A 25446-nucleotide genomic window follows, 5' to 3' on the forward strand; every position below is an offset into this window, starting at 1 on the left:
ATAATCTTTAGTAGTTATAATTTTCACAGTTGAGGTGATATTGACCGCGCGGCTAATTTTTGTTCTTTAACTTATTACGTACATGAATACTAATGCGCTTATACGTGCATTTTAATTGTTATTTATCCAGTTTAAGACTTTAATGTTTATTTCTAGCAATGCATAATTTTAATCTTAGTTTAACTTATTTTTCATCTTTTTCTAGTCCTAAGAGTTAGAAGAGAGTTAGTAAGTTAAACCGAGATCATAAGTTAATCTACATTGATAAATATAGACATAAAACTAGGTAGTTATTACTCCAAGCAGAAAATGTGGAATCTGCAGATAAGATACTTGTGTGAGAAAAGAATAAATAGCCTGGCGCATATTGCTATATCATTCATTCCTATAAGCTATTTTGCTCCACAGAATGTGTCCGCGTAGTGTGTATCGTGTTCTCTTTTACAATAAATTATATTTGTAATTTATGTCAGTTAAAGTGAGTTAAGAGATTGTATATAAACTTGCTCATATATATATATATAAAATGTGTTTAAAACAAGTAATTAATTTTGTTATGTTTTTTTTATTAAGGAATAGTTATACGTTATTTAATTTGCTTTAGCAAATTTAATTCGTATTACCGTGTTGAAAATGGAAATTTACTTATGTGAATTTACGTGATGCATTTCAAGAAAAAATTACAGAAATTACAGAAGAGAAAAGATTTGTTCGATAAATTTTGCAAAACCGCGAAATAAGGAAGAAGAAGAACGTTCTGTTAGGCAACTTTGTTGATAAAAAATTTAACTTATTTAGAAAAATGCCTGCTTTTTAAGTGGATATTTTTTTCTTTTGACAGACATTAATTTTATTGTTATAATTGAAAATGTTATTGATGTTAAAAGTCATTAATGTTTAATTATTATATTTAAAGCTGTTTTAAATATATATAATATTTCAAAATTATTTTAACCCTTAAATGCCACACCTCTCAAGAATCTCGTAAATGACATGATGAGGGGTCTAAAAGACCCCAGCATGAAAAATGTCTCCTTACTCATTGATTTTTTGATCTTTAGTTATGAAAATTTTTTTCAATGTTGTTCAAAGTTTAGAAAAAAGAATAAAATGCTTATATTGTTACAATTTCAATTTTAACATAGTATAAAAAATTAAGTAAACTGAGTACTTCTAAGTGTACAAATAACGGATAGGTCACGCACTCAACTATCATCAATGGGAGCATGAGCTCCATTTTTGGCAAGAACATTTGAAAATATATCATTGTAAAGGGTCTGGGGTCCGCTGGACCCCAGGGGGCATTTAAGGGTTAAAGCTGTTATTATTTAAACATTTAATTATTATCATTAAAGTTGCGTCTCAAGTATTTTACATTTAATCGACTGTAATCCATATGAGAGAACGCGTCGCAGCATCATCCGCGTCATTGAATGTAGATTAATCTTGGCAAAAAGTAATTAAATCGCGTTGCAATGGGAAACATAATCTATGCAGGATTTAAAGCTTAATTGCGGAGCAAGAGAGGGAGGATAAAGCAACAGTTGTAAGTTCCGTATAATATGGAGGGATGGCGCTGAGAAATCCCAGTCAACCCCCATTGCATTATTGATCCATCCCTGTGCGTTCCATTTGGAAAACAGTCCGCTAGCCGTCGGTCGACGTGCGGCGCGAGAGCGGTCCCTCTTCTGTTCCAATCTTACTTTGTCGTGACCCTACAGCACAATTAAAATTGCATTTGGAGTTGTGCAGGCACGGATGGCCGTGAGTTATGGGAGAGTATTATCTACGAACTTTTCTCCATTTGTTAAACTTCCTCACGCAACTACCATCTGAAAGCAAATGCGGCGGTTTTCTTCCCGCGATCTCGCGATTCTGACTAACAGATTTTATACGAGATGCCGACGTCAGCTTTTATACATCCCCTCGTGTACGAAATCTCTTGAATAAATCGTAGAAACGTTCACGTCGCAGTAGACACACGCGCACGTAGTAGACACGAACAAAAAGAGCGTAATTGGACACCTGTTATAAATGTAACAAAGTTATTTCAAGAAGAATTATGATTTCGTAATTAAGAGCCCGTGCAAAATGCAGGTATTAGTAAAGATAATTAATAAAGTAAAGATTTATTTAGCACAAAAGGAATATAAAGATCGAAAAAGCGAGTTACAGAATGTGAGAATTTTCAAGTAAAAACTTTAAGAAAAAAACAGAAAATTTCTAAGACAATTTCTATGTTCGAAAGATGAAGAGGTTTTCTTATTCTTGAAGCAATTATATGTTGTTTGAGAAGCATCAAAGAGACCGAGTACTATCAAATTCAAATTTAAAAGTCTATCCAGAGAGCGTTGAAGAACCGAGATTATCAGAGTGAATATTTCAGAGTCCAGGGATCCTCCGAGTGTATAAAAATTAGAACGCTCAAGAGTGAAAAGAATTAATGACTTAAGAGATTAAAAATGTGAGAGAAACTGAAAACAATACGTATTTTTTGTGATAAATTAAAGGTATAATTTATGGTCGCAAAAAAGATGCGAAAAGTCGAATAAAATCGAAGAAAAATGCTAATAGATCAATACGATTACATTCGGTGGCACAAGTCGTATGTCACTGCATAATAGAATTTTTATATGACTTTTATTTGAAATTTTGATTTGATTTTGAGATAGACAGCTCGTGACAAGTCGAATAATTGCGCAATTTTAACATTCCACAATCACACGATGATTGCAGACTAGAAATTGTCGCGAAACAATCATCAATTTTAATAGACATCTGTCCTTTCTATTTATTTAAGGGTTTTCTCAATTTTTTTTTTTTTTTTTTTTTTTTTTTTTTTTTTTAATCAAGAAATTCAGTATATAAATTAACTATGCAAAGCTCAAAAAAATGCAAACGTAAAAAAATATTATAAAATTAAAACTAAAAGTACTTAAATTTTTGTAATTTAATTTTTTAAGAGAACATTTTTTAAAGCGAGTTACGATACAATTTATTTAAATTTTGTTGAAAACAGGTAAATATTAATTTTTTGATTATAACAAATTATTGGAATTTTGTAATTTAAAAACAGAAATAATTCTATTAATTTATTTTAAGTCAATTTTTCAGTAAATATATTATATGAGACTTTTTTAGTGTAGTGTAATACTTACGATCTCATGATGTTCACGCTGTTCTATCACCTGTTTTCTTTTGATAATATATCAGTTTACGCCCGCTTACCGGACACCTTTTCTTTTACAAACCTATTACGGACCAGCCTCTTTATGATAAACTCGATTTTAATAACTCGGTTGATCTTTCACGCTTGTAGTTTTGGCACGGTATCCAGAAAACATATTATATTTTCCATAATATCATAAAACTCGAAATTACATTTATTCTATTTTTTACCTAAATGTGTTGCGATAACTAAATATTTGGTGAAATATATTGGCGTATAAAGGGCATATAAATTTCTACATGTCAATTTTTTTGCGTTAATTCACAAATGTCGCATATGTTTAATTTATATATATATATATATATATATATATATATATATATAATCTTTTGCAGATATTTAATAAAAGATAATATATTTCAAATAAAAAATATATTTTTGATTATCAATCGAGCCTAGATATAATTGAAGAATAAGAAAGATCTTACATAAATTTAAGTAGCTACAAGAACCTTTACCTTTCAATGTATATGTATATATACATATATGTATATAAATATTTAATAAAGTGTTTCCCCTCTTTTTATATTTCTTTTATATTTTTCTTTATTCTTTACAAACTGCGTCGTAAAACTGAGCATTTGTCCTAATGTTTATATTTTCAAGATATGGAATATGAAAAAAAGTGATGTATGATACATAAGAAACTTTTATTTGACATCTTTGACCTGACATTTTAAAACATCTGTAATGTATGAGGATAAAATTTGTATGTATATCCCTGTACATTTATATGTGCAAATGTATAACTTGACATTTTAATATTTAATTTTATGTAGATAAGTTTTATTATGTTCATATAATTACCTGTATAATTAATTTTCGTCCTTAGGATTTAATTAAAATTTTTGCGAAATATTTCTGTATAAAATGGAACGATACGAATTAAGCCGATCTCATCGGATATTTTAAATTTATATACTTAGGTATTTGCAAATTGTCAAATTCATATTTTACAATTTTTATTTTATTTTATATATTTATCAGCATATAGCGAGGATGCTCGATAAACATCGCAGAAAAGCGTCTAAGAGGTATCTTGAGTTTTTATTATTTCAGACTGCACGGACTGCACAAACATTTTTGAACGCATTGTTAAGATATCTTTTTCTTTAAGAGAATGTTTCTTCGACATTTTCACTCATTATCTTCAGAATTCTGTCTCGGTTCTACAAGCTCGTCGCCGTGCGTTTTTCGCTTTTGCGCCCGTTGGGAGTGCACCTGTCGCTCGATTAATCCGACGGCGATTCAGTGTGACATGTGCAAGAGGTATACGTCATCCATTAACGACGCTCGGCGTACGCGTAATGGTGAACGCCAGTGTTTCAGCGGGTGGTGGGTGACGCTGAAAGCCGGCACCGCGACGGCCACCACCACGCACGGGCCAAGGGCGCGTGCGCCAAAATTATTCCCCCGGTGCAAACTCACGGGGGTTGTTTAAGGCGCGAATTCTCGGAGGATGGAGAACAGTCGACGAGCCAGCCTCCAGGAGGCACGTTCGCGCGAACCTCGGAGTCGTGCTCCTCAAAGCCAAAGGGGTGACTGAAACACGACGTGTCCCATCAAGACTCGTGATTCAAGACTGCTGCTCCTCCTCCTTCACCTTGACCTCGCCTAACTGGGCGTCACACACCTGGTTCGATAACGTACGCAACAACGAAAAAGGATTCCTTGCAGTTGCATAGGTTCCCCGTGTCCCGTTCATCCTCTCGTGACTGCGACTGGAGCGGCGTCGGCGAGCCACGAATGGCGCGAAAACGGTATCGATAAATGGAGCAACCGATATCGTGGGTGGTACAATGAGAGCTCGTGCGATCATTGAGAATTAGACGAGAGAAAGAGAGAAAGAGAGAGAGAGAGAGAGAGAGAGAGGGAGGGGGGTCTGGCCTCTATTCAGTGGTTCCCATAATCGCGGCTCAGTAGAAGGGCAAGAATGTCGCTCGTCGTCATCCTGAAGAACATTCAGGGTCTTAAGTGCAAGGGCGAGAAAGTCGCGAAGATCGACTTTCGAGGTAACGTTAGCACATAATTCAAAATTTGTTGAATCGCTGACGTTCGCACGAAATAGAGTTTTTCACGAAGGCGATCTGTTCGAGTCGATTTTTCACGTGCACAAAAGATGATCTCAAATAATAAATTGCTATCCGGAAATGAAAAAAGAGCAATTTGCCATCTCTAAAATCGACTTCAGTAGATTGTTCCTTTCTCGAAAAACCATCAAAGAACTTGTCGAGTACTTTTCAAACACTTCCAAATTAATAATTATTTATCATATTACCCTTCCCCCAATTCTTCTTATTTCTTAATCTATTAATATGTATTTATTTCTTTTATTCGTCATTACACCAACAATATGCGTATCAGTTTTTCAGAATATTAGCATTTTCCATTAAAAAAAAAAGGAAAATTATCAGAGATAAAATGTATTATACAAAATTGTTCTCTTCTATAATTCACACATAATTATTCTCATACATAATTTACCCTATACTTAATACACTGCCATTGTATCTCCATTATTTGAATACTCTCAATATTGTTGGTTTAATTACTATGCAAATTCCATAGATTAATGTACGCGCATGTCACGTGGTCAGATGCATATCTGCGTGTATGTACACAACCTTTGTCGGCGTTTAGTGCATTTATATCCGGGTGATTGATTGTGTCGCAGATTTGCGTCCTCGTTACAAGAGACCTTCGTCAAATCTCCGAGCGATGCTCTAGGTTAATCTCCCTAATTTCGAGTTAACCGGTTGTAGTCGCATGCTGCTATATGCGCCGATGACTTTCCGATAATCGACGAACGTGCGCGTTAATCGAAATTTTTCAATAATTGAAACGTCGACAACAACGTCGATACAATAGATGCGACTTTCATCTCTGCGATTTTTTAAAATCACGTTTTTCGTTTGTTTTTACAGAAATAACGATAAATTAAATATTTTCATTCAATATCGCGGTGTTCATCGTGCGACGTAAATCCTTTTATGATCATTTCAAATATATACCTGTACATTGTGCGTTTTATTGAGTATTATATTAAATGCCCCTATTGATAGAAATAAAACTTTTCGTAATTTACAATATACGGAATTTGTGAGGAAAGGATAGAATTTAATGAGAATAAAAACGCGAATAATTGTTACACTTTTATTGTACTTATCGTTTCTAACATTTCTACAATTCGCTTCTAACTTGTTGCAAGTGTCTTCATTAAGTAAAGAATATAATTTAATATTATACCTACTCTCTTTTTATCATGTACAGTAATATTAGTAACAGTTAATTGTTGACAATTAGTTGTTACACTCTATTGTACTTATCATTTCTAACATTTCTACAATTCGTTTCTGACAAGTGTCTTTATATTAAGTAAAAAATAATTTATTTTTAATGTCATACCTATTTTCTTTATCATGCGCAGCATTATTAGATAGCGCAACAATCCTTCTCTCTTAGAGACGTTACGTGCGATATGAGATTAGTGGTTCGGGTTTCCTATAATCCCCCGCCAAACTGTAATACGATGGGAGTTCCTTGCAACACCTGTTGTAATACCTGTCTGGCCTCTATGGATTACCAATGGCTGTTAGAATCATCGGAATTATGATGCTGATAATCACAATGTAAATTGCGATAAATCCGCTGTTAAATGCGCGAGCAGTGCCGAGTTTAACGAGAAACGTGAGATTTTAGAAGATCCGCTCCGTTAAATGCGCGCGGACAGTTCAGAGTTTAACGAGATACGTGAGATTTTAGAAGATCCGAAATCTGAAATCTGAATCCCTCTATAAAAGTATAAAAGTAAATAGACATCCTTGCATTTGTGCAATAATTAACTTTATATATTTTTAGAACTTAGACAACACGAAACGGGACGTTTCATCTGTTTCATCAGTTACTTAAACATATCTCGTTGTCTAAGTTCTAAAAATATATAGAGTTAATTATTGCACAAATGCGAGGATGTGTCTATTTACTTTTATACTTTTATAGAGGGATTCAGATGTTTCTGTTCAGTTATTTAATTATGCATATGAATATTTCGTTTGAGAATTAAAAATAAAATGTCAAAGTACGTTCTCGACTTTTCAGTAAAAATGACACAAGTTACAATAGAAATGTTGGAATTTTAAAGTGCACATTTTTAAAATGTAACTTTGAATAAATAACATTTGTTTCTAGAACAGTATGGAATGTAATAAACACCGCAAGTTTAAGTTACGTTCATTTCCTTCATGATTATCCGTTGTATAGCAAGAACTTCTTATCGCACGGAAATGAAAATGTGAAACAGTATAATAGTCATTCGATATACTTTTCAATATTCCTGTTGTAACATATAATAACATTCTCCCTAAATTATTAATAGAGACTAAAGAGAAATTTATTTTACATACAAATAAAAATACTTAAAATTGTATATTTGGCACACATTATTAAAATTAATAATTAATATGTTTATTTGATTGTAAACACACATCATATACATTACACGCATTTTCTTTGGCAAAACCACTTGATATCACAAAATCGACGTGTTAATGGAATTCATAAACGCTCTATTATATCAAATTATATGTATAATATGTAATTTGCGGTAGAGAGAGAGAGAGAGACGAATATATTAAACTTGACTAAACAGAAGTGGATATTGTTAAATGACTGATTTCGCTTTGACGCAGGTCAACTGCAGAAATATAATAGTTTATCTCAAATATCGGCCGTCCAAATCGATTGTGTTTTTTCGGGTCTTCGCGAATCATAAACAGCATCTCTCTAAACCTTCCTGGTAATCTCGTCAACATTTCGTATGTGATATACGAGAAAATACGGATATAAACGGAAAATTAATTAATTCACCACTGATCATTATATTCCGCGGTACAATAAATTATTACAAATAAAGATAATTTGCATTCCCCATCGTGTCGTTGAAACAATAATGGTGAATAATAGTGGAAACTTATAACTTTCTGCGTGCATTGTTCATCGTTACTGACGCCGATTATATTAAAGAACAATCCGTGACAGTGCAAATGTATGAGCAGCGTTTTGTGTTAAAGATCTTTTCTAAATTTACATGGCAAAATCGTTATGACGTTATTTTCAGAACGGGCATCGATCGCTCGCGCGGTTCAAGTGCCCACTACTAAGCAATTTGCAAATATCCTCGAGAGCAAATCGATAGCTGCATTTCGTTATGCAAACAGAACGCAATATTTATGCATTCGCAGGTAGATCGCCTTTTTTGTGAATGCTGTTCTCAGTTATTTCTGCATAATTTGCATTTGATTCCTTATACTGTTCGCGCGGCAAAAAAAAGACGTCTCGCCATATATAATTATTCAAATCGTCGATACGGCATAATCATTTAAATTTGTTTTGCATAAAATCGCATATGGGTAGCATACTTGGCTGACAGGAGTGAATTTATAATAATTGCAACACACACACATTGCGTTTTAATTATCATAAATATGCACGCGGTCTAGAGCGTAAGCTAATCTGTTGTGTCTAAAACGTAAGATCAAGAAGATTAGATAATCTAGTGCTTATTTATGAATTAGTAGCAACTGTATTCTCATAATTTTACTGTAATTAATTTTATTAATATAATTTTTTGTGAGATTTACTTATCGTTAGTAACTAATATTTCGGTCTTATTTAATGTAATTTGGCTTATATCATTCAAACGTTAAATATTGTAACTATATAATTTATTATATTTGTCTCACGGTAAACTTAGATGTTTGACGAGATATCGAGGCGAGAATATAAAATGGAAAGAAAATTGATAGAGAAACAAAGTAATTTCTTGCCATTAACAATAGGCAATCTATTGTTAATTATAGATAACACACTATGTATTTTTGAAATGACTTGCCGGAAAAACCGACGCTCTGTTCCATTTCCAAAGAAAAAATCGGTTCTGTAGAGAAAGTAGTGATAAAAGAGGGTGCTTGCCACGTATTCGTGATGTAATTTCATTAAGCGTTAACGAACGAACGCTTGCGTCTGTCTGCAATTGCGTATGCGCCGCGCATGGCTGACCATAAAGCACCTTATCTACTTTGCGCGAAACTTTCTATCTACGCGGTAAACCGTTAACAAATTTTGTTAGCTTGTTGGTTAAACTTTTACCGCAGGTAAGATACGCCGCTAGCAAACCAGTCTTTTGTTTCCGATAAAGATAAATCAGATAGAAAATAATTGTGGAGCTACACAGTAAAAAATCGTGCGTCCAAATGTTAAAATTTTCTTGTGTTACCAAAATTTGACTATTATTTCAATGTAAAATTAACATACAACAGCTATGTTATTATTTTTGCAACATTTTTATGTGTTATATTAATGTCAACGTGATAACTTAACGCACTTTATGTATGTCATTTAGAAATTGAATATTATTTTGAGTTCTTTTAACATAATTATTTCAAAAAATCAACACGCTTTAAAGTTATTTTAACATAAACAAAAGTTAAAGTAAATCTTCTCTCAAATAATCGTAAACTTTGACATACAAAATAATCAAATTTACTACAATCAAATGTTCAAAACAACATTTCTCTTAAGTTGAAATAACCATCGTTTATTCAAATATGTTATATCGACATTTTTTACTAGTTATTTTAACATTATGCTTAAAGTTAAAAGAACAAATATAAAAATGTAAAATATAGTGTCAATAAATTAACATTTCTAATTTGTCAACAAGTAACACACGATGAATGACATTTGAAAAATGTTACAATTAACATTTTATTTTTTACTGTGTATATACTCGAGATAAATAAGTTGCGATAAATAAAATGGTCAAATATGCTCTTCCAATTTAATATATGTAAAGCCGCTTGTTTTATGAAAATCAAAAGTAAGCTAGTAACGATGTATCTTATTTATCTATAATATCTACCTACAAACTCTAAATTATTTTTATCATTTTAATACAGCCATGCGCTATATGTCGTTTAGCTCGCGATTAAATCGCGAGTACAAATAGGACGTGTCACTCAAAGCTATGGCCTTTTTACATATCTAATAAAAGCATCAAGAAAATTGCACTCTACAGATAAATAAGTAATCAACAAGCAAGAAAAGTAGTATACGGCATTTCTTCGATACTCCGTTGCGATATAAAATCGCATGTTTTATAAAAAAAAATATAATAATGCCAACTTATATCGTTCTTTTTGGAGTACTATGGCGCTAAAGCAAATTATTTTTACGTTGTTATCCCCAATCGTGTTGTTAGGTGCATCGCAACGCGATTTAATCGTATTGCGATTCGTACCTAGCATTCCGAGAATTCTACAGTAGCAAAATAGCAGTAAGGTATTTACTGCTGCTCGAGAATAAAGGCATTTTGTGTTGTAACTGGTCCAGAGGTATCTCTATCCCATGATGCACCAAAGCTAAGCCTGATATGTTTTCTTTTCCGCTTTATGAATACCAGCAGCAGCAGCGCTTCTGACGTAAAGCCGCAAAATGTAATTTTAATTTGCCCCCGAGTGCCTTTTATTAACCGGCAAACTTGTGAAGAGCTTTTCGAATTTAAAATGGAAGCTGACGTGCGCGTGACCATTACATAGAACTAAACATTTCTTTGAGTTGAAAAGGCAAAAGAGTGTGTCAAATTATTTATAAATAAAATTATTTTCAAATCTACATGTGCTCTTTGCGCAGATATATTCCTAGTTTTATAAATTTAAGTTGTGCCATAACCACAAAGATCATTTTTTAGCATTATTTTTATAAAAGAATATTAATGTCGAAACTAAGTGCGAATGTATATTTATATGTTTATATAATTTTTTTTATTTAATATGTTTGTTCTTTAATTTTAATTATTTCTATATTTTCTTATATTTTTAATTATTATTTAGATTGTGTTTTATATTGTTATTATCGAGAACACATTTATATAGCTTTTAATATAATGCCACATAACTTTAACGTATATTATAAAAGTGTTTTTTACGCATGCATAGTAAAAGAATCATAGAATATAAATGTGTAAATTCTATAGAATATATTTTTTATCTGTTGCAGAAGTATCACATTATTCGTCGTTACTCGAGGATAGCGGGGATGTCATTGAGGTCGAGCAGGTAAAGTTTCTTCTTTTTTTTATATAAAACGCTTCTACTTTTACACAACACGAACACTAGGTCTTCGATAAGTTTTGCAAAATCTCGAGAATACGTTTCTGTATACAAGATTAAGTTTGCGCCTCAACAGAGCGTGGGCGTGACAAAGAAGAACGCTTTTATATGAGGATTATCTCAAGGTTTTCGCAAACTATTGGATCTACAAACTTGATACTATTCTGGGAAATCCTTTCGTTGCGTTTTTCTTTTTTCTTTCCGCCGTTTCTGACAAACTCGCTGTACATACTAAATTACAATGAATTGATTACTATCAAAATGTAAGAAAATACATACTTAAATTTCAATCGAAAGAATAAAACAAATTTTAAACATTATTAATAATTATAAAATAAAATATTATAAAAATACTCAGTTTTGTTTGACACAAATTTTTAAAATTATAAATTTGAATAAATAAAGTCAAAAAATTAACAGTATTTTTGAAGAACAAACTTGTCAGTTTAATAAATAATGTGTTTTAATAAGTGTTTTGTTTTTAAATATTTTAATAAGTTTAAGAGTATCCTAAACAGGCAGGGATACTAATTTGATTACTATCATATTGTAGTTTGCAGAAAATATCTCGAGAATATTTCTGTTAGATTTCTAATTAAACACATTTCCCCATTAAATTTCCATTAACATGCCATGCGATAAATACGTACCGATAATGGTCTTTCGAATGAAACGTTATTGGTTGGGTATTGGGTATTGAATTATCGGAGTGTCGATGTCCCTTGTTATGACCGTGATAATTATGAACGTCAGAGTAACAAATATGCGTGTCATCTAGAAAATAACGATTCCGTCACAGTCTCCTACATTACAAACACATTAAATCATTAAGCGCCGCTCCTAAATAATTTAAGCGTTCAGAAAAACAATAAAAAATATATGAGAAAAGGTTTGTCCAATCGTTATTTTTCATCCAATAGACAATTATTTAATAAATACTGTTGTTTTCTATCCGATAAATATTATCGTTATTGCGTTGATTAATTATTCTCTTGGGATTACGTGATAAAATATAATCTATAATCTACTGTACACTTAATATTTATTGCCGACTGGATAAATAACAAAAGCGATGGCACAAATCGAGTGTAAAATCTCAAGGCGACGACCAGGTGACCAGGTTTAATTCCAAGCTCGAAAAGATTTGCGAAAGATAAACAAAGTGTTGGTTTTCAGCGGTCCGGTAGTAATTACTACTTCTGTTAAGTGTTGATCTCAAAAAATTTACTCGGTTTCTCCGATTCTTCTTTTGATTCAGTTTATAGTTGCGTTTCTGTAAATTAAAGAAAACCCCAAAGAGAAAATATCATAAAAAACTTTTCTCGAGAGTTTCCTAATCCGCATCGTTGCTTTGCAGAATAAATTGCACGATGGCAACCTGCAAGATTTTCATAGTCTATAGTACAAAGACCGGCGCTGGATTTGTTATCAAGCTCGTGATACGCTCTTGTGAACGAGAGAGCACGCAGCCTTGATCATTCTTTTTCCCCGGGATGCAAAATGCGGCCGCGATATTGTGCGCACGTAATCAGCATGGCCGCGATTACTATATTACGTTGCGGCGTACCATTATGCCCAATTAACTTTTTTGTCACAGTCGAAGCGAAGGTGTATAGCAAAATCGTATAACAAAATAGTAAAATCCTCGTCACACATGACAAACGTGAAAAACGCGATAAATATGCGTGCAGTATTTCTGCGATCTGAAAACTTTACGCACGATCGCTGCCGCGGCTGCGACAGCAGCAAACATATTCGTCCGCTATATAAAATACGATTGCTTTGCACGAACATATCCAGCGCACACTGAAATGTAATTGCGCAACAACTGATATGACAGAGTCCCATGCGATTTAAATGTTGCTCTTCGCGACGTTAATTTAATCGTTTATTTCACGAGGCAATACGTGCCACGTGGATCGTTGTTTTATCGCGATAGCTTGTCAATAGCTTGCGTATGCACAATGACAAAGTATATAGTATATCTTTATATACTATATGCAAAGTATATCTTTATATATTCCGTCTTCTCGTGAAACGGGAATTTCGACATACGTTCTCGAGATATGCGTAACACGCAAAATGCGAAAGTATTGCGAAAAATAAGGGCAGGCTTTGATATTTACAGCGGGGGCGTATTGTGTAGGTAGGATATTATAAATTCCGCGCCAAAAAAGTACAAAATACTCACCCGGTTTATCGCGTTCGACGACTGCACGCGGATGCGGAAAGTGCTTAAGGTATTCCTTTCACGGAGGAGCGTATTTTGTAGGCGCTTAAGCAGGGCCTCAGCAAACTTGTATATTGCATTAAACTTATATAAAATCAAGTTATAATTGATTATTATGTTTAATTATAAGAAAAAAGTGAAAATATTATGTGTATTTAGAAATTTTTCATTTTTCGGTAAATTTTACTGACAGAACAATATGGCAACGGTGCGCTTTTCAGCGCGCCGATTGTAAAATGTGAAGTTGATAACAAAAGTGTCAATGTAAGTGTCAATTTCATTAATCAAAGAATATTGTGACATTTTCTATTTATCAAAGAGAGATTTTATAATAATAATGAGTGATAAGAAACATAAAGTGAGAAGTAATGTTGGCAAAAATAAGGGACAATTTGTGAAAATAAAAGTTGATAATAAACCGTATGTGATGAACTGTAGTGTGACATGAGCGCACAGCTTGCGTTGCCAGATAATTCTTTGAAAGTCGCCATTAAAAATATTCATCTATAAACCACATTTCAAGTCAACTTTTAACATAAATATTTTGTTTAAATATGTGTATTTTTATCGGCACTATCGAAAGTATAGAGTTTAGCGAATATGTAGCGCAGTTAATATTTAATATCTTAAGATATTTGATAAACAAATTATTACACTGAAATGTGGAAAATAGACTTTTTCGATAACGTCACATATAAAATATCGAATTTTCAAAGTCATAATTCTTTTTTATATGTTCGGTAATGTGGTTTAATTTTTTTCTGGCGTAAAGATATGTACCAAAAATCAGTTAATTCTTAAGACTTTGGTGTCATGAAAGGAATACCTTAATAAGTATCGGGAGCTCAATTCAATGACGTCGACGTGAACTAATCCATTACGGCGTTTCCGCGTTGAAGAAGTTTGTCTGTCAGCGAGTTGTCTAACAGTTTTGCCCGTGAACGATGTATCGTTCCTCGTAAACACGATCCATGCACGAAGGAAATAAACGCTTCGCAATATCCCGATAGCTCGGACAGCACGAACTAATGAACGTAATAAAATTTGCATAAATGATTGAAGTGTTACGCGTATAAATTTGAGGGTCGCGATTTTATAATGCTTTCAGCATAATTAGGGATCTCGATCTGTTTTTATAACGTTTGCAAAGGTTTTGATTGAACATGTGCAAATTGAATTGTGCAAGAAAGAAATTCATGGCTCTGAAACGGATTACTCGATATCGATTTCTAGGATTGGTTTTTAAAGTTTTATGCTCTTCTCCAATGGAAAGCAATGTTGATAATTATAAAATAGTAGCTAACGCTGGAACGAAGCAAGGAGAGAGTATAATATCTTTAATATTTTTTTTATTTTAAAAAGAAATCTACATTGTTTTTTCTTATTTGCTTTTCGTAAAAGTTAAAGCAAGTCCGTGAAAAAAAATAGAAAAAAAGTTTTAATAATTCTCGATTTGGGAAATGAAAAATTCAGTTTGTAAAAAGAACTTTTGACGAGCTCTCTCAAACATATCAATCTTTTTGCAGACATGTTATTAAAGGTAAAACGCGAATGGCTTTCTGCGAAACACAGATGTGAGAAAAATTTGATTTTGTAAAATGAAATTTCTAGTTTGAAATTGGTATTTTTTGCGTTTTGTTCTACCCGTTTGAGTTGTCACCGCGGGTAACTAAATTAGTGAACGTGGAGCACAAAAAACGCCAGTCTTCATTATTTCTGATTGTTCAATTAAGAAAAGAACTATCACCATATATATAGAATCGGAGCAGCGATACATAATATTTTCTGATTTTATAAGATTACATTAAAATACCAGGTAACTCTCGAATAATACGATTAATTGATTCCGTGTTCTTAAAAACCGTGCAATTTAAAACTCCAGTTCCATATAAATATTTAAATTTTAAAAGATACTTTTAAAAGCAACAAAAGCTCTACCCCCGCATCTACATATGTATGTGCATTTCTTTTACTGAGTGACTGTATTATTCCAAAACTTTGTGCAATTTAAATACCGTGTTATTAAAGAGTTGTCACAATGTTTTATCGTGCTGTTCGAGAGTTCGTGCAAGTACCGTATTATTCGAAGGTCACCTGTATACACATTTCTTTGATTTCGCAAAAAAAAACTCGTAATTTGGTCTCTTCGCTGTTTTTAAACCCTACCGATCTTTAATTCATCTGTTTCTTCGCAGGAAGGAAGGCAAAATTGAAATTGGAACGACGATCAGCGGTGCAGGCTTTATTAAAAATCATGAAGAGAAAAAAGCGCCTCGCGTTTCTCGAGCGTAAATAATAAATCGTCTTTATATCGTGCGGCAGATCTTCGCTTAGAAGCTTTCTCAATATCTGTTCTTCCTAAGTTTCTTAAGTGGTTTTCTCAAAGGCATCCGTGCTCACAATTTATCGATCCATTTTTATCTTCCATTTTTATTTAGACAACACAGACGCGCGCTTCGCGCGCGCTATTTAGCTTTAACATTATATGCTATTAATTACACTATTAACACCTTGATACACACAACTGTCAAAATATACGATGACAGCTGCAAATAAAGTATATAAGCGCAGCGAGAGAACCAACCGGCATCGCGGAAAAGCGACAACAATAAACTTCGATAGATTCGAATATCGACTTTACATGCCTTTTTTTTTTAGATATTTGCACGCCTTTTTTAGAGAGGGACCCTTTTTAGAAGAGAATACATGTACGCATCTCGCGTGTCACGCTATATTTCATATGTTTCTTTTTTATGTGCGTGCGAGCTGAATGCGTGCAAACTCGCAATATAGTGATTCGAATCGCCTCGTTTATATGGCAACGTATAATTAATTTACGAGTATATTGAAAAGAGCGATATTTTTCTTCGATATCCAGCTCGAAAAATCTATTTATATTTCACAAAAAATCGACCAACTAAAAAAGATTAATAATTCTGCAAAAATACAAAATATATTTTCAGAACTAAAAGTTAATTTAAACATAGCTGAATTTGATTCTGTTTCTCTTTCTTTAGGTTTATATTAAAACTGACCAAAGTGCAAGATTTTTTTAAAAAATATAAAATAATTTAATTCCTTAAAAATTAAAATAAAACCTGTAGTCACACCTCAGAAGAGATTACTGGCATACCCTCGAGAGTATCTTGCCACGAACATCCCTTTACATTTACCCTTCGGAATCGGCGTTAAATTGTACCTACGTCCCACATATCTCTCACACAGATATATGCAGAAAGGTCACGACGAAATCGAGCAAAACTAATGGCGGAAAAGGACTATAGTCACGTATTAAACTTTTTGTTGTTTCTAAACTGTGGTGTAGTTACAGCGCTTCTTTCTTCATTAATTAATTAATAAATGTTTAAAAAAATATTTAAGATAACATTGTAAGATATATTACGGTTCTTTTTCTTTTGCCTATAATCTTGCTACTATACTTTATCTTTTCGTTTTTAATCTTGCCTTTAATCTTGCTACTTTACTTCAAAGTTTCAAAGAAAGTTATTTGATCAATGGATATGTTGTGAAAAGAAAGAAATAAAAAGATCCAAAGTTTTCTTTATCTACACTTGTTCTTGATTTCGAATGTAAGAAATTTAATTTCATAGAACAAATATAACTACGATCGACTTCTGCCGATTTCACACAGTCTTTTTCATCTATATCTATTGGTTGTCTTATTGGAAAGAAAATCAAGACGTGCTTTCTGAATAATTTATTTTCCATTTTCAGAGTTTCACGTGGAACTTAGGAAGACCGGTGGACGAGGCGGAAGTGCTGCAACTAGCAATTGTATCGCGCGGTGTCTTGAGATACGAAAAAGTTGCGGCAAGATATGGACTGGTGTTGCAGACGGTGGTGCGCGAAGGGAGGATTCTGGTCTCGGATTCGCTAGTCGACCTCAATAACAAGCCGCTTCCGGTACGTTTCCGATATCGAACAGAACAGCTGAATACGTAATCGCCGCGATACACGATATACGTTTCTAGTTTCTATGCGCGACATGTAATCTTACAGGACTCAAATATCGCACGTTTGCCATCGCCTATAAAATGTTATTTTCCTTATAAAATTTCTATAACCATATATCTATTTCTTTCTTATATCTTTTGGATATTTTCAAATAGTTACCGATAATAATTTTGTACAGCATTTGTCTCAATTTTGAACCGTCTTAATTTTTATTATCTAATTGTAAGATAAGTTTTATGCAATGTAATATTCTTTTTTATTAATGACATATAATTCATTACTTAATTTCTTAGTATAAAAAAAACACATACTTGTAAATTAATTAATTTACGATAAAAAATATATAGTTACACTAAATATATATGTATGTATACACGTGCGGTACATTTACAATCATACAAATATCTTTAGTGTCTCGTGAGAATTTGCTAAATGATAAGCATCTTCGAATAAACTTATGATAAATTCTTGTTTGAAATAACAAAGTTCACATCATTGTTAAATGACTTCTTCTTGTGGTAAAAAAGAAGAATTAAAATGCGAAGAATTTACAATTCAAATGTCGAGGAACAAAAAATCTAAAAAAATGTTCTAAAGCCCGCGTATATTTCACTCGTTACGCAGTAACAGCAAACCTAATTTAATTGAGATAGCAATTTCAATTTTACTCCTTGCTTACTCTTTTTCCTCCACAGTTACCATATTAAATTAGAGAACATTTTCTCATGAAAAGTACCTACGTGACTAACATTTTAAACAGATAGCTGCATCAATGACACATCTTATGAGTAAAAAATTATAATTTCTTTAGACACAACTGCACATTATATATACATATATATTAAAAAGTTTGATAAATTAAGCTAAATTTGCTAAATTTAAAATTCTGTTCTCCGTTTTCTGTCTCTGTTTTATTATGTTAATTAATTCAGAAATAAAAAACTTGAAAGACAGGACTAAAAAATTATTATAACATGTATCGCTGATAATAGTAATTTTCAATTAAAAATTTTGCATATGAGAGTTTTTGTAAAACTGCATTTTTAAGGATCGCTGGAAGTTTTATATATTAGTCATTTTTTTTCAAGTTGATCTTCAGATAACGTTTAACGAGTTACCGCGTTTGCTGCTACTGCTGTGTGCAATTATTCAGAACAGAAGGCTATGGAGATGAAAATATCGTCGTAAATTCTCAGAATGAATAAACTGTCACTATAACTGCATATTGTTAACAAAGTTGAAATAGAGTGTAAAAATTAAAATTCTTCTCCCAACTTAAGCAAGATACATTAACTTCTTTTGTGATCTTTGAAAGTTAAATTGTACTACGTGTCGACCTTTGTTATTACCATACCAAATGCATCAAAATAGAAAGACAAAGCAAGCGATCTTCTTTGATCTTTGTGGCAAGACTTAAGTAATTAACATGAAAATTACATGTTGCTTCAAAGTTTTAATATAAATTAGAATGCAATTGAGTAAAATAAAATAATATTTTTTCTTGTAATAAACCAAGAAAAATTTACAAACTAATAAAAATTTTGATATTTTATATTTCTGACACGTATAATAAATTGTGGAGCTTTGTCTTTGCAAAATCATGAAAAACTATTAGAATAACATGTATGCAGTTAAATTTTTATTTTACTACTTTCATAAACATTATTTCTCAGATATTACAAAAATATTGGATATATCTCCATTCCATAACATTCAACGTTTTCTATTTCCTAAATCATTTACAGACAAATTCATTATTTGCGTGTTAGGTTACGTTTTTCAAGTTGTCCAAATAATATCAGAAATTGCTAGACATTTTTAGAGATAACCCTGTGTATTTTCCGCTAGGTTACTCTGATTTATGTCGTAGCATTATTTCATGGTTGTCGTCATTACGGCAAGTTTATGCGCGGCACAAGAAACAAAGTTCGTGCATATTTCTTATTTCCGTTAAACGATTATCTTAACTTCTATCGATCGATCCCTTAATGCGAGTATGTGCATTTCATGTGTGCAGGCGGTGGTGTGCTTCGAAATTCGATACAATCCTCCAGACGGAAGTTGCAGCTCGTACGCGGTCTCGGAAATAATGGAGGACGAGCAACAAATGTTGATCGACATCGAGCAGAATATCGCGAATCTCGAAAGAAGCCTCGAGCAGGCCAACAGTAGTTCAACCAGCGGAAAAAGAAGAGGATCATGGCATACTCCCGAAAAAACATCAAAAAAAGGCTTCTTGCCAAGGGGTACTTCTCTATCGACCAGCGAAAAATCACCTGACACTCGAAAGCGGTGAGTGACACATGAATGGATCGTTTTTTAAACAATAATATAATATACATATGCATCACTGCAAGTATATAATTTCAGGATTTAAAAAGTTAATAAAAAATTAATAAAAAGTTAGTAACATGAATAACAAACGTTTCGATATTCAATACGGTCATATTTAGTGCGCAAGATAAAGAAAATTATTGATTCCAAGGGTAAACCGCAAATTAATATCTTGTATTATAATTAAAAGTCAAGCCGATATATTACATTACGTAGTATATGTGACCTGAGAGCCTCTTATTCATTTTATATTTATGTAATATTATATAGAATGTAAGTCTCCGCTGAGGCTAGATATCAAAATTATCCCAAAAGTTAATGAACAATCAATGGAACAAATATTGCATAAATATGAAAATGAAGAAATATTGTTTCACTTGATACAAATACAGATTTGGCAAATTGATGCAAATATAGATTTTGATTTAAAAATGTGACTTGTTAAAATCTAAGAAGCCATATTCAGTTGCATTCATATTTTATTAAAATTTAACGTTTTGTTAAAATTAACTCACTATTTTTAAAATAAGTAATCGAGTCACGTAATATTATATTCTTTAACCGTTTTAAGAGAATTATCTTCTCTATAAGCAGAGTTTAAATCCATCTTGTCGCACTTACGTATCGTAATGATATCGTCAAGGCAAAATATTGCAATAATGTTTTTTTGTGTATATTATCACAATGACTCAATAGCTGATTTTATTCAATTTGGCGTTTAAATACACAATGAATCGTCGCGCGCGCTTCATAATTTCTTTGACTTACAAGGAAACCCACGGGGGTGTCTCACTCCGATCTTGATGAGCTTTATATATGTTGTTGTGTAGGCAAAAATAAGAGATACGTCTTTTTTTATACGTGCCCATACGCATGTTTAGAGAGTGAACACTCCTTCGAAAAAAATCGATTTTTCTCTTTCGGGCCGAATATCTCCGAAACTATAAGAGATAGAAAAGTTTTCAAAAATGTAAATTAAATGGCTTCAAAAGTACTTTGAAATAATAACAAAATATTTTTTTTATTTTTTTTATTTTTTAACATACTCCCGCTATCAATACATTTTTTTCAAAATTTTAAATTTTTTTGATTACCAAATAAAAGGTTGTTTTTTTTACAAATTCAACCATGTGCGAGAAAGTTATGTTACGATAAACCATTTTTGAGAAATAATTATAAACGCCTCTATACACACTTTATCCGTGTCCGCCTAGCTATGCACTCGATTCTTCATGCAACGCGTTCTTTTTACATCTTCGCGTACTTACACCTAATAGAAGATGACTAATACATTTGGAGGACATTCTACGTAATCATGGAAGTTTTTATCGTGTTCTAGAGTCTAGACATAACAACTGATTTAGTATAGCGAGAGTCGGATTTCTTATAGGTAACAGCTGTTGCCAGGTACTGTACTTACTGATTATATACGTTGTGCGCTCACAACAAAAACTAGGCGACTAATATGTATGAATATTATATAATTCGATATAATAATATGTAATACTTATTATTACTACAATATATAAGTCACCTTGAAGCATGAAGAATCGAGCGCATAGGCGGACACGGATAAAGTGCGTACAGAGGCGTTTATAATTATTTCTCAAAAATTGTTTATCGTAACATAACTTTCTCATACATGGTTGAATTCGTAAAAAAACAACCTTTTATTTGGTAATCAAAAAATTTTAAAATTTTGAAAAAAATGTATTGATGGCGGGGGTATGTTAAAAAATAAAAAAAATAAAAAAAATATTTTGTTATTATTTCAAAGTACTTTTGAAGCCATTTAATCAACATTTTTGAAAACTTTTCTATCTCTTATAGTTTCGGAGATATTCGGCCCGAAAGAGAAAAATCGATTTTTTCCGAAGGGGTGTTCACTCTTTAAACATGCGTATGGGCACTTATAAAAAAAAAACGTATCTCTTATTTTTTTCTACACAACAACATATGTCATATATAAAGCTCATCAAGATCGGAGTGGGACACCTCCGTGGGTTTCCTTGTCAGTATAGCGAGACAAAGCTGTCGTACTATTACGTCATGATTAAATAGCGAATAATTATTACAAATGCCATATTTTTTAAGAGATGTAAACGATGTGTCAAAACGTAAACATAATTACGCGTTAGATTACACCAAAATATATTACACGAGGGATACATCGCCGAGAGGGTCAACACAAACTATGTTGAAATTATTCGCCAAATTTATATGTTAAACTGCGTATCATATTTATGTTTCAAGCGGATAGCTCTATTTAAAGAACAAAATCAATATTGAATTACCAATAAGCAATTATTAAGCTAATGAGAAACTCACATGTAAAAATTTTCATGCTCTTTTTATTCATAAGAGAGAGAGAACACACAGAAGCTATTAAAGAAGTTATTTTCGCAATACGTAGCATTATAATATTACTAACTTTATAAAAACGCTTTTAAAAGTTCTACTTTTATCGGTACGCTTTAACCGTTATATAATTTAATCGCGAATATGCGTGAAAAGCGTATTCCATGTATAAGTGGAATTCATGCATAACAATTGCAAATAAGTACCAAAACTTAATTGCATATTATTTCGTAATTTCCTATTCCTATACCGATTTTATACATGCAAAAAAGATATAATCTAAAGCTAAACATAAAAGAGCTAACCAATTCTTAGCTTCGTCAAATAATTATATCGACTTATAATAAAATAAGTAAAAACCAATATTGTCACGCATTTTTACATTTGTAAGAATATTATAAAGAATTATTACGAATTTGAAAATTACGTAACTTTTTACATAGCTACATAGATAAATGTTTGTACTAATTGTAAGAGACATGAAATCTCTATCTTGAAATTTACAAGCAATTTAAAACCAATTTTTCACTCTATTTAAGCTCAAAACTGCATAAAAATGAACTACACGACGTGTTTCATTTAGTTTCGCATCTCGGGTTCATTTTTGCGAGATACCTACATGCAGGGTAATATATCTTCATTAGCGTTTATTTTACGCGCTATGAAAAAGGTAAAAATTGCATTTTACTATTTTCTATTTCATTTAAACTCAGAGTTGTAACAAGAAAAACGAAGATCTTATTCAGCAGAAGTTTGCATACATATTTTTTTAGACATTTATTTGTCAGAAATAATTGACATGTTAACAATAATTATTTTTCCTTTATTACATTATTCGAAAATTCTAATATAAGTTTAATATCGAGATTTGTGTAAACCACATCTGATTTTTATTTTACTCATTTGATTAAACGTATAAAAAAATCTAAATGGTGTATTTTCAGAAAGTTTGCTTGTCACGCTCACGCTCACACGAAAAATTTAGTTAAAATTTTATTTAAATTTATTTTTTACTCAAGTATTTTATAAATATAAATCTATTTTCTGCTGCATTTTTATTTAAAATTTCGAAATAAATAAATCTCTAAAATCACTTACACATTGACTTTCATAAATTTCCTACGATTACTTTGATCATTTGACAGCTTTCGACATTATTAAGCGATGTATTATTACGTACTACCGTCCACGTCACCGAAACGTGAAAAGATTGCTTAATAAGGGCGACAGACCGTTCGACGTGTCGGTGATGCCGGCGATGTGTTAAAATTCGTTATCACGACGATCTCGATGAACTATTTTACGATGGAAAGGTCAGAGGAAGAAGACACGAAATATATTATTTTTGCACATATGATACGCTGAGCGATACGTAAAATGTGGAACGGGTGATTTTATATTGGTACAATCTTGGTACAAGATATTAATATAAGAATAAAATACCGACTATTTTCCAGGTATTAGTATTATTATTATACGTGTGACACAAAAAGCACTATCATAATCTTTTCTTATTTTTAATTTTTATAAGTATATCTTAAATAGACCGCAGCGAAGTTACTTTATACCAAAATTATGAAGCTTAATCTGTGACTAAACTAGAAATATTTGTAACTGGAACTTCTTACTCTTAATATATAGAAAAAGAGAGAGAGAGAGAGAGAGAGAGAGAGAGAAAAGAAAATTAAATCCTCTATAATATAACATAACAATTTTAATACTTATTGTAGACCAGAGATACATGAGAGTTTCAAGCAACTTTATAACAAATAACTTTGTTACGAATTTCTTTAAATCCAATTACAAGATATTTTTCATCTAATTGATCTCGCATTTTCTATTTTCTTTTACTTTCTGACAATAAAAGGCGGCTATGGGTTATACTACTTCATGTAGGTATTATTAGGATCTTATTCCGATGCGTTGGGAAAGAAGTTGCTTTTTATATCTCGCAAGAGGACTAAACTCTCTTGGGAGCGCCACAGCAATTCCTGTCGATACCTTTCGACGCGAGGACGTAATCGAACGTAACTCGTGAACGTCCGTACGCGTAATAACATGCCCGTGACACATCCTCGTTCGCAAAACCGCCCACGGTTTCCCCTCATTATAATCGATGAGGATCGTAGTAACACGGTTGCGATATATACTGTAGCACTCGAACCCTTCAATTTTGTCCCCGTTTTCAGCTGATACAACACGTATTTCCATCGGCGGATTATAGGATATATAGACAGGCTTACCTATTGGTTCCGGATTTTGTTCAAGCTTTTGGGGAACTTCAGTTTTTCAACCTTTTAATAATTTCATTGAATATTAATAAATAAGATTAATAAAATATAAAGTTTAATTTGCAAATAATATATCGGTTGAAGCTGTTGAAAATCTATGCATCTATATAAATGCTTTTTTCAAGTTTAATAACATGCAAAAATAAAAAATGCGTTTCCGCAAAATCTTGTTCAGATTTAGCTTACAGATTAGGAGATTTGGAATTCAATTTAAGCGTTTGCAATGAGTCTGAATACTTTAATCCAGCGTAATATGTTTACGGTTACGAGCGGATGGTATATTGCGACTTAAAGTGAGTGACGCCATCGGGTCGGGATCACACCAAAGTTCTCGGTGTGCAACGACAAGAAACCCGATAGAAGTGATATGAGACGTGAAACGTTAGTAAGCAGCTTTCCGAGTTACTTGGAAAAGAGAGAAAAGTTATGTTTATATGCTGTGATGGAGAATAATATGCGAAGAAATGAAACCGAGAATTCGCGTTTCTAGAGAGACTAGAGTTAGAAGTTAAATATCTAAGCCAGGAAATATATTTTTTTATTTAATACTCCTCTTTCTCTCTCTCTCTCTCTCTCTCTCTCTCTCTCTCTCTCTCTCTCGCTTTCTCTTTCTTTCTTTATATATTGTGCAATAAAACATTGGAAGATAAAATAAATTACCATCTTTTATTCTGAACGTTAATCTTAATTATACATTCTAATTACAATTCTGTATTACACATTTCAAGAAATGTCAAGGCGGACAACGGCAACTGGTTTTTAGAAAAAAAATCTTGCCTCTTGAATCGTTAAAGTCTCTCAATATAGATTACACAACGGAAATTAGTTTTCGGAATTGTGTTTATTCGCTGATATATTGAA

The 25446-nt window shown here is 32.3% G+C and overlaps 1 protein-coding gene across 3 annotated transcripts in view; it reads left to right on the forward strand.

The window, feature by feature from the left end:
* Nucleotides 1-4674: 4674 nt before the first annotated feature.
* Nucleotides 4675-25446, forward strand: part of LOC143904680 (otoferlin) — a 38705-nt gene continuing 17933 nt past the window's right edge. For all 3 annotated transcript variants that reach the window (XM_077419516.1, XM_077419518.1, XM_077419517.1), the window contains exons 1-4: nt 4675-5241; nt 11285-11343; nt 17363-17551; nt 19620-19894. In XM_077419516.1, the coding sequence (XP_077275642.1) occupies nt 5163-5241; nt 11285-11343; nt 17363-17551; nt 19620-19894 (602 nt within the window). In that variant the 5' untranslated portion in view covers nt 4675-5162. The remainder of the gene's footprint in view (nt 5242-11284; nt 11344-17362; nt 17552-19619; nt 19895-25446) is intronic.

The sequence above is a fragment of the Temnothorax americanus genome, unplaced genomic scaffold (genome assembly GCF_048541705.1).
Source record: "Temnothorax americanus isolate GAGA-0224 unplaced genomic scaffold, ASM4854170v1 Scaffold56, whole genome shotgun sequence".
Taxonomy (NCBI): Eukaryota; Metazoa; Arthropoda; class Insecta; order Hymenoptera; family Formicidae; genus Temnothorax; species Temnothorax americanus.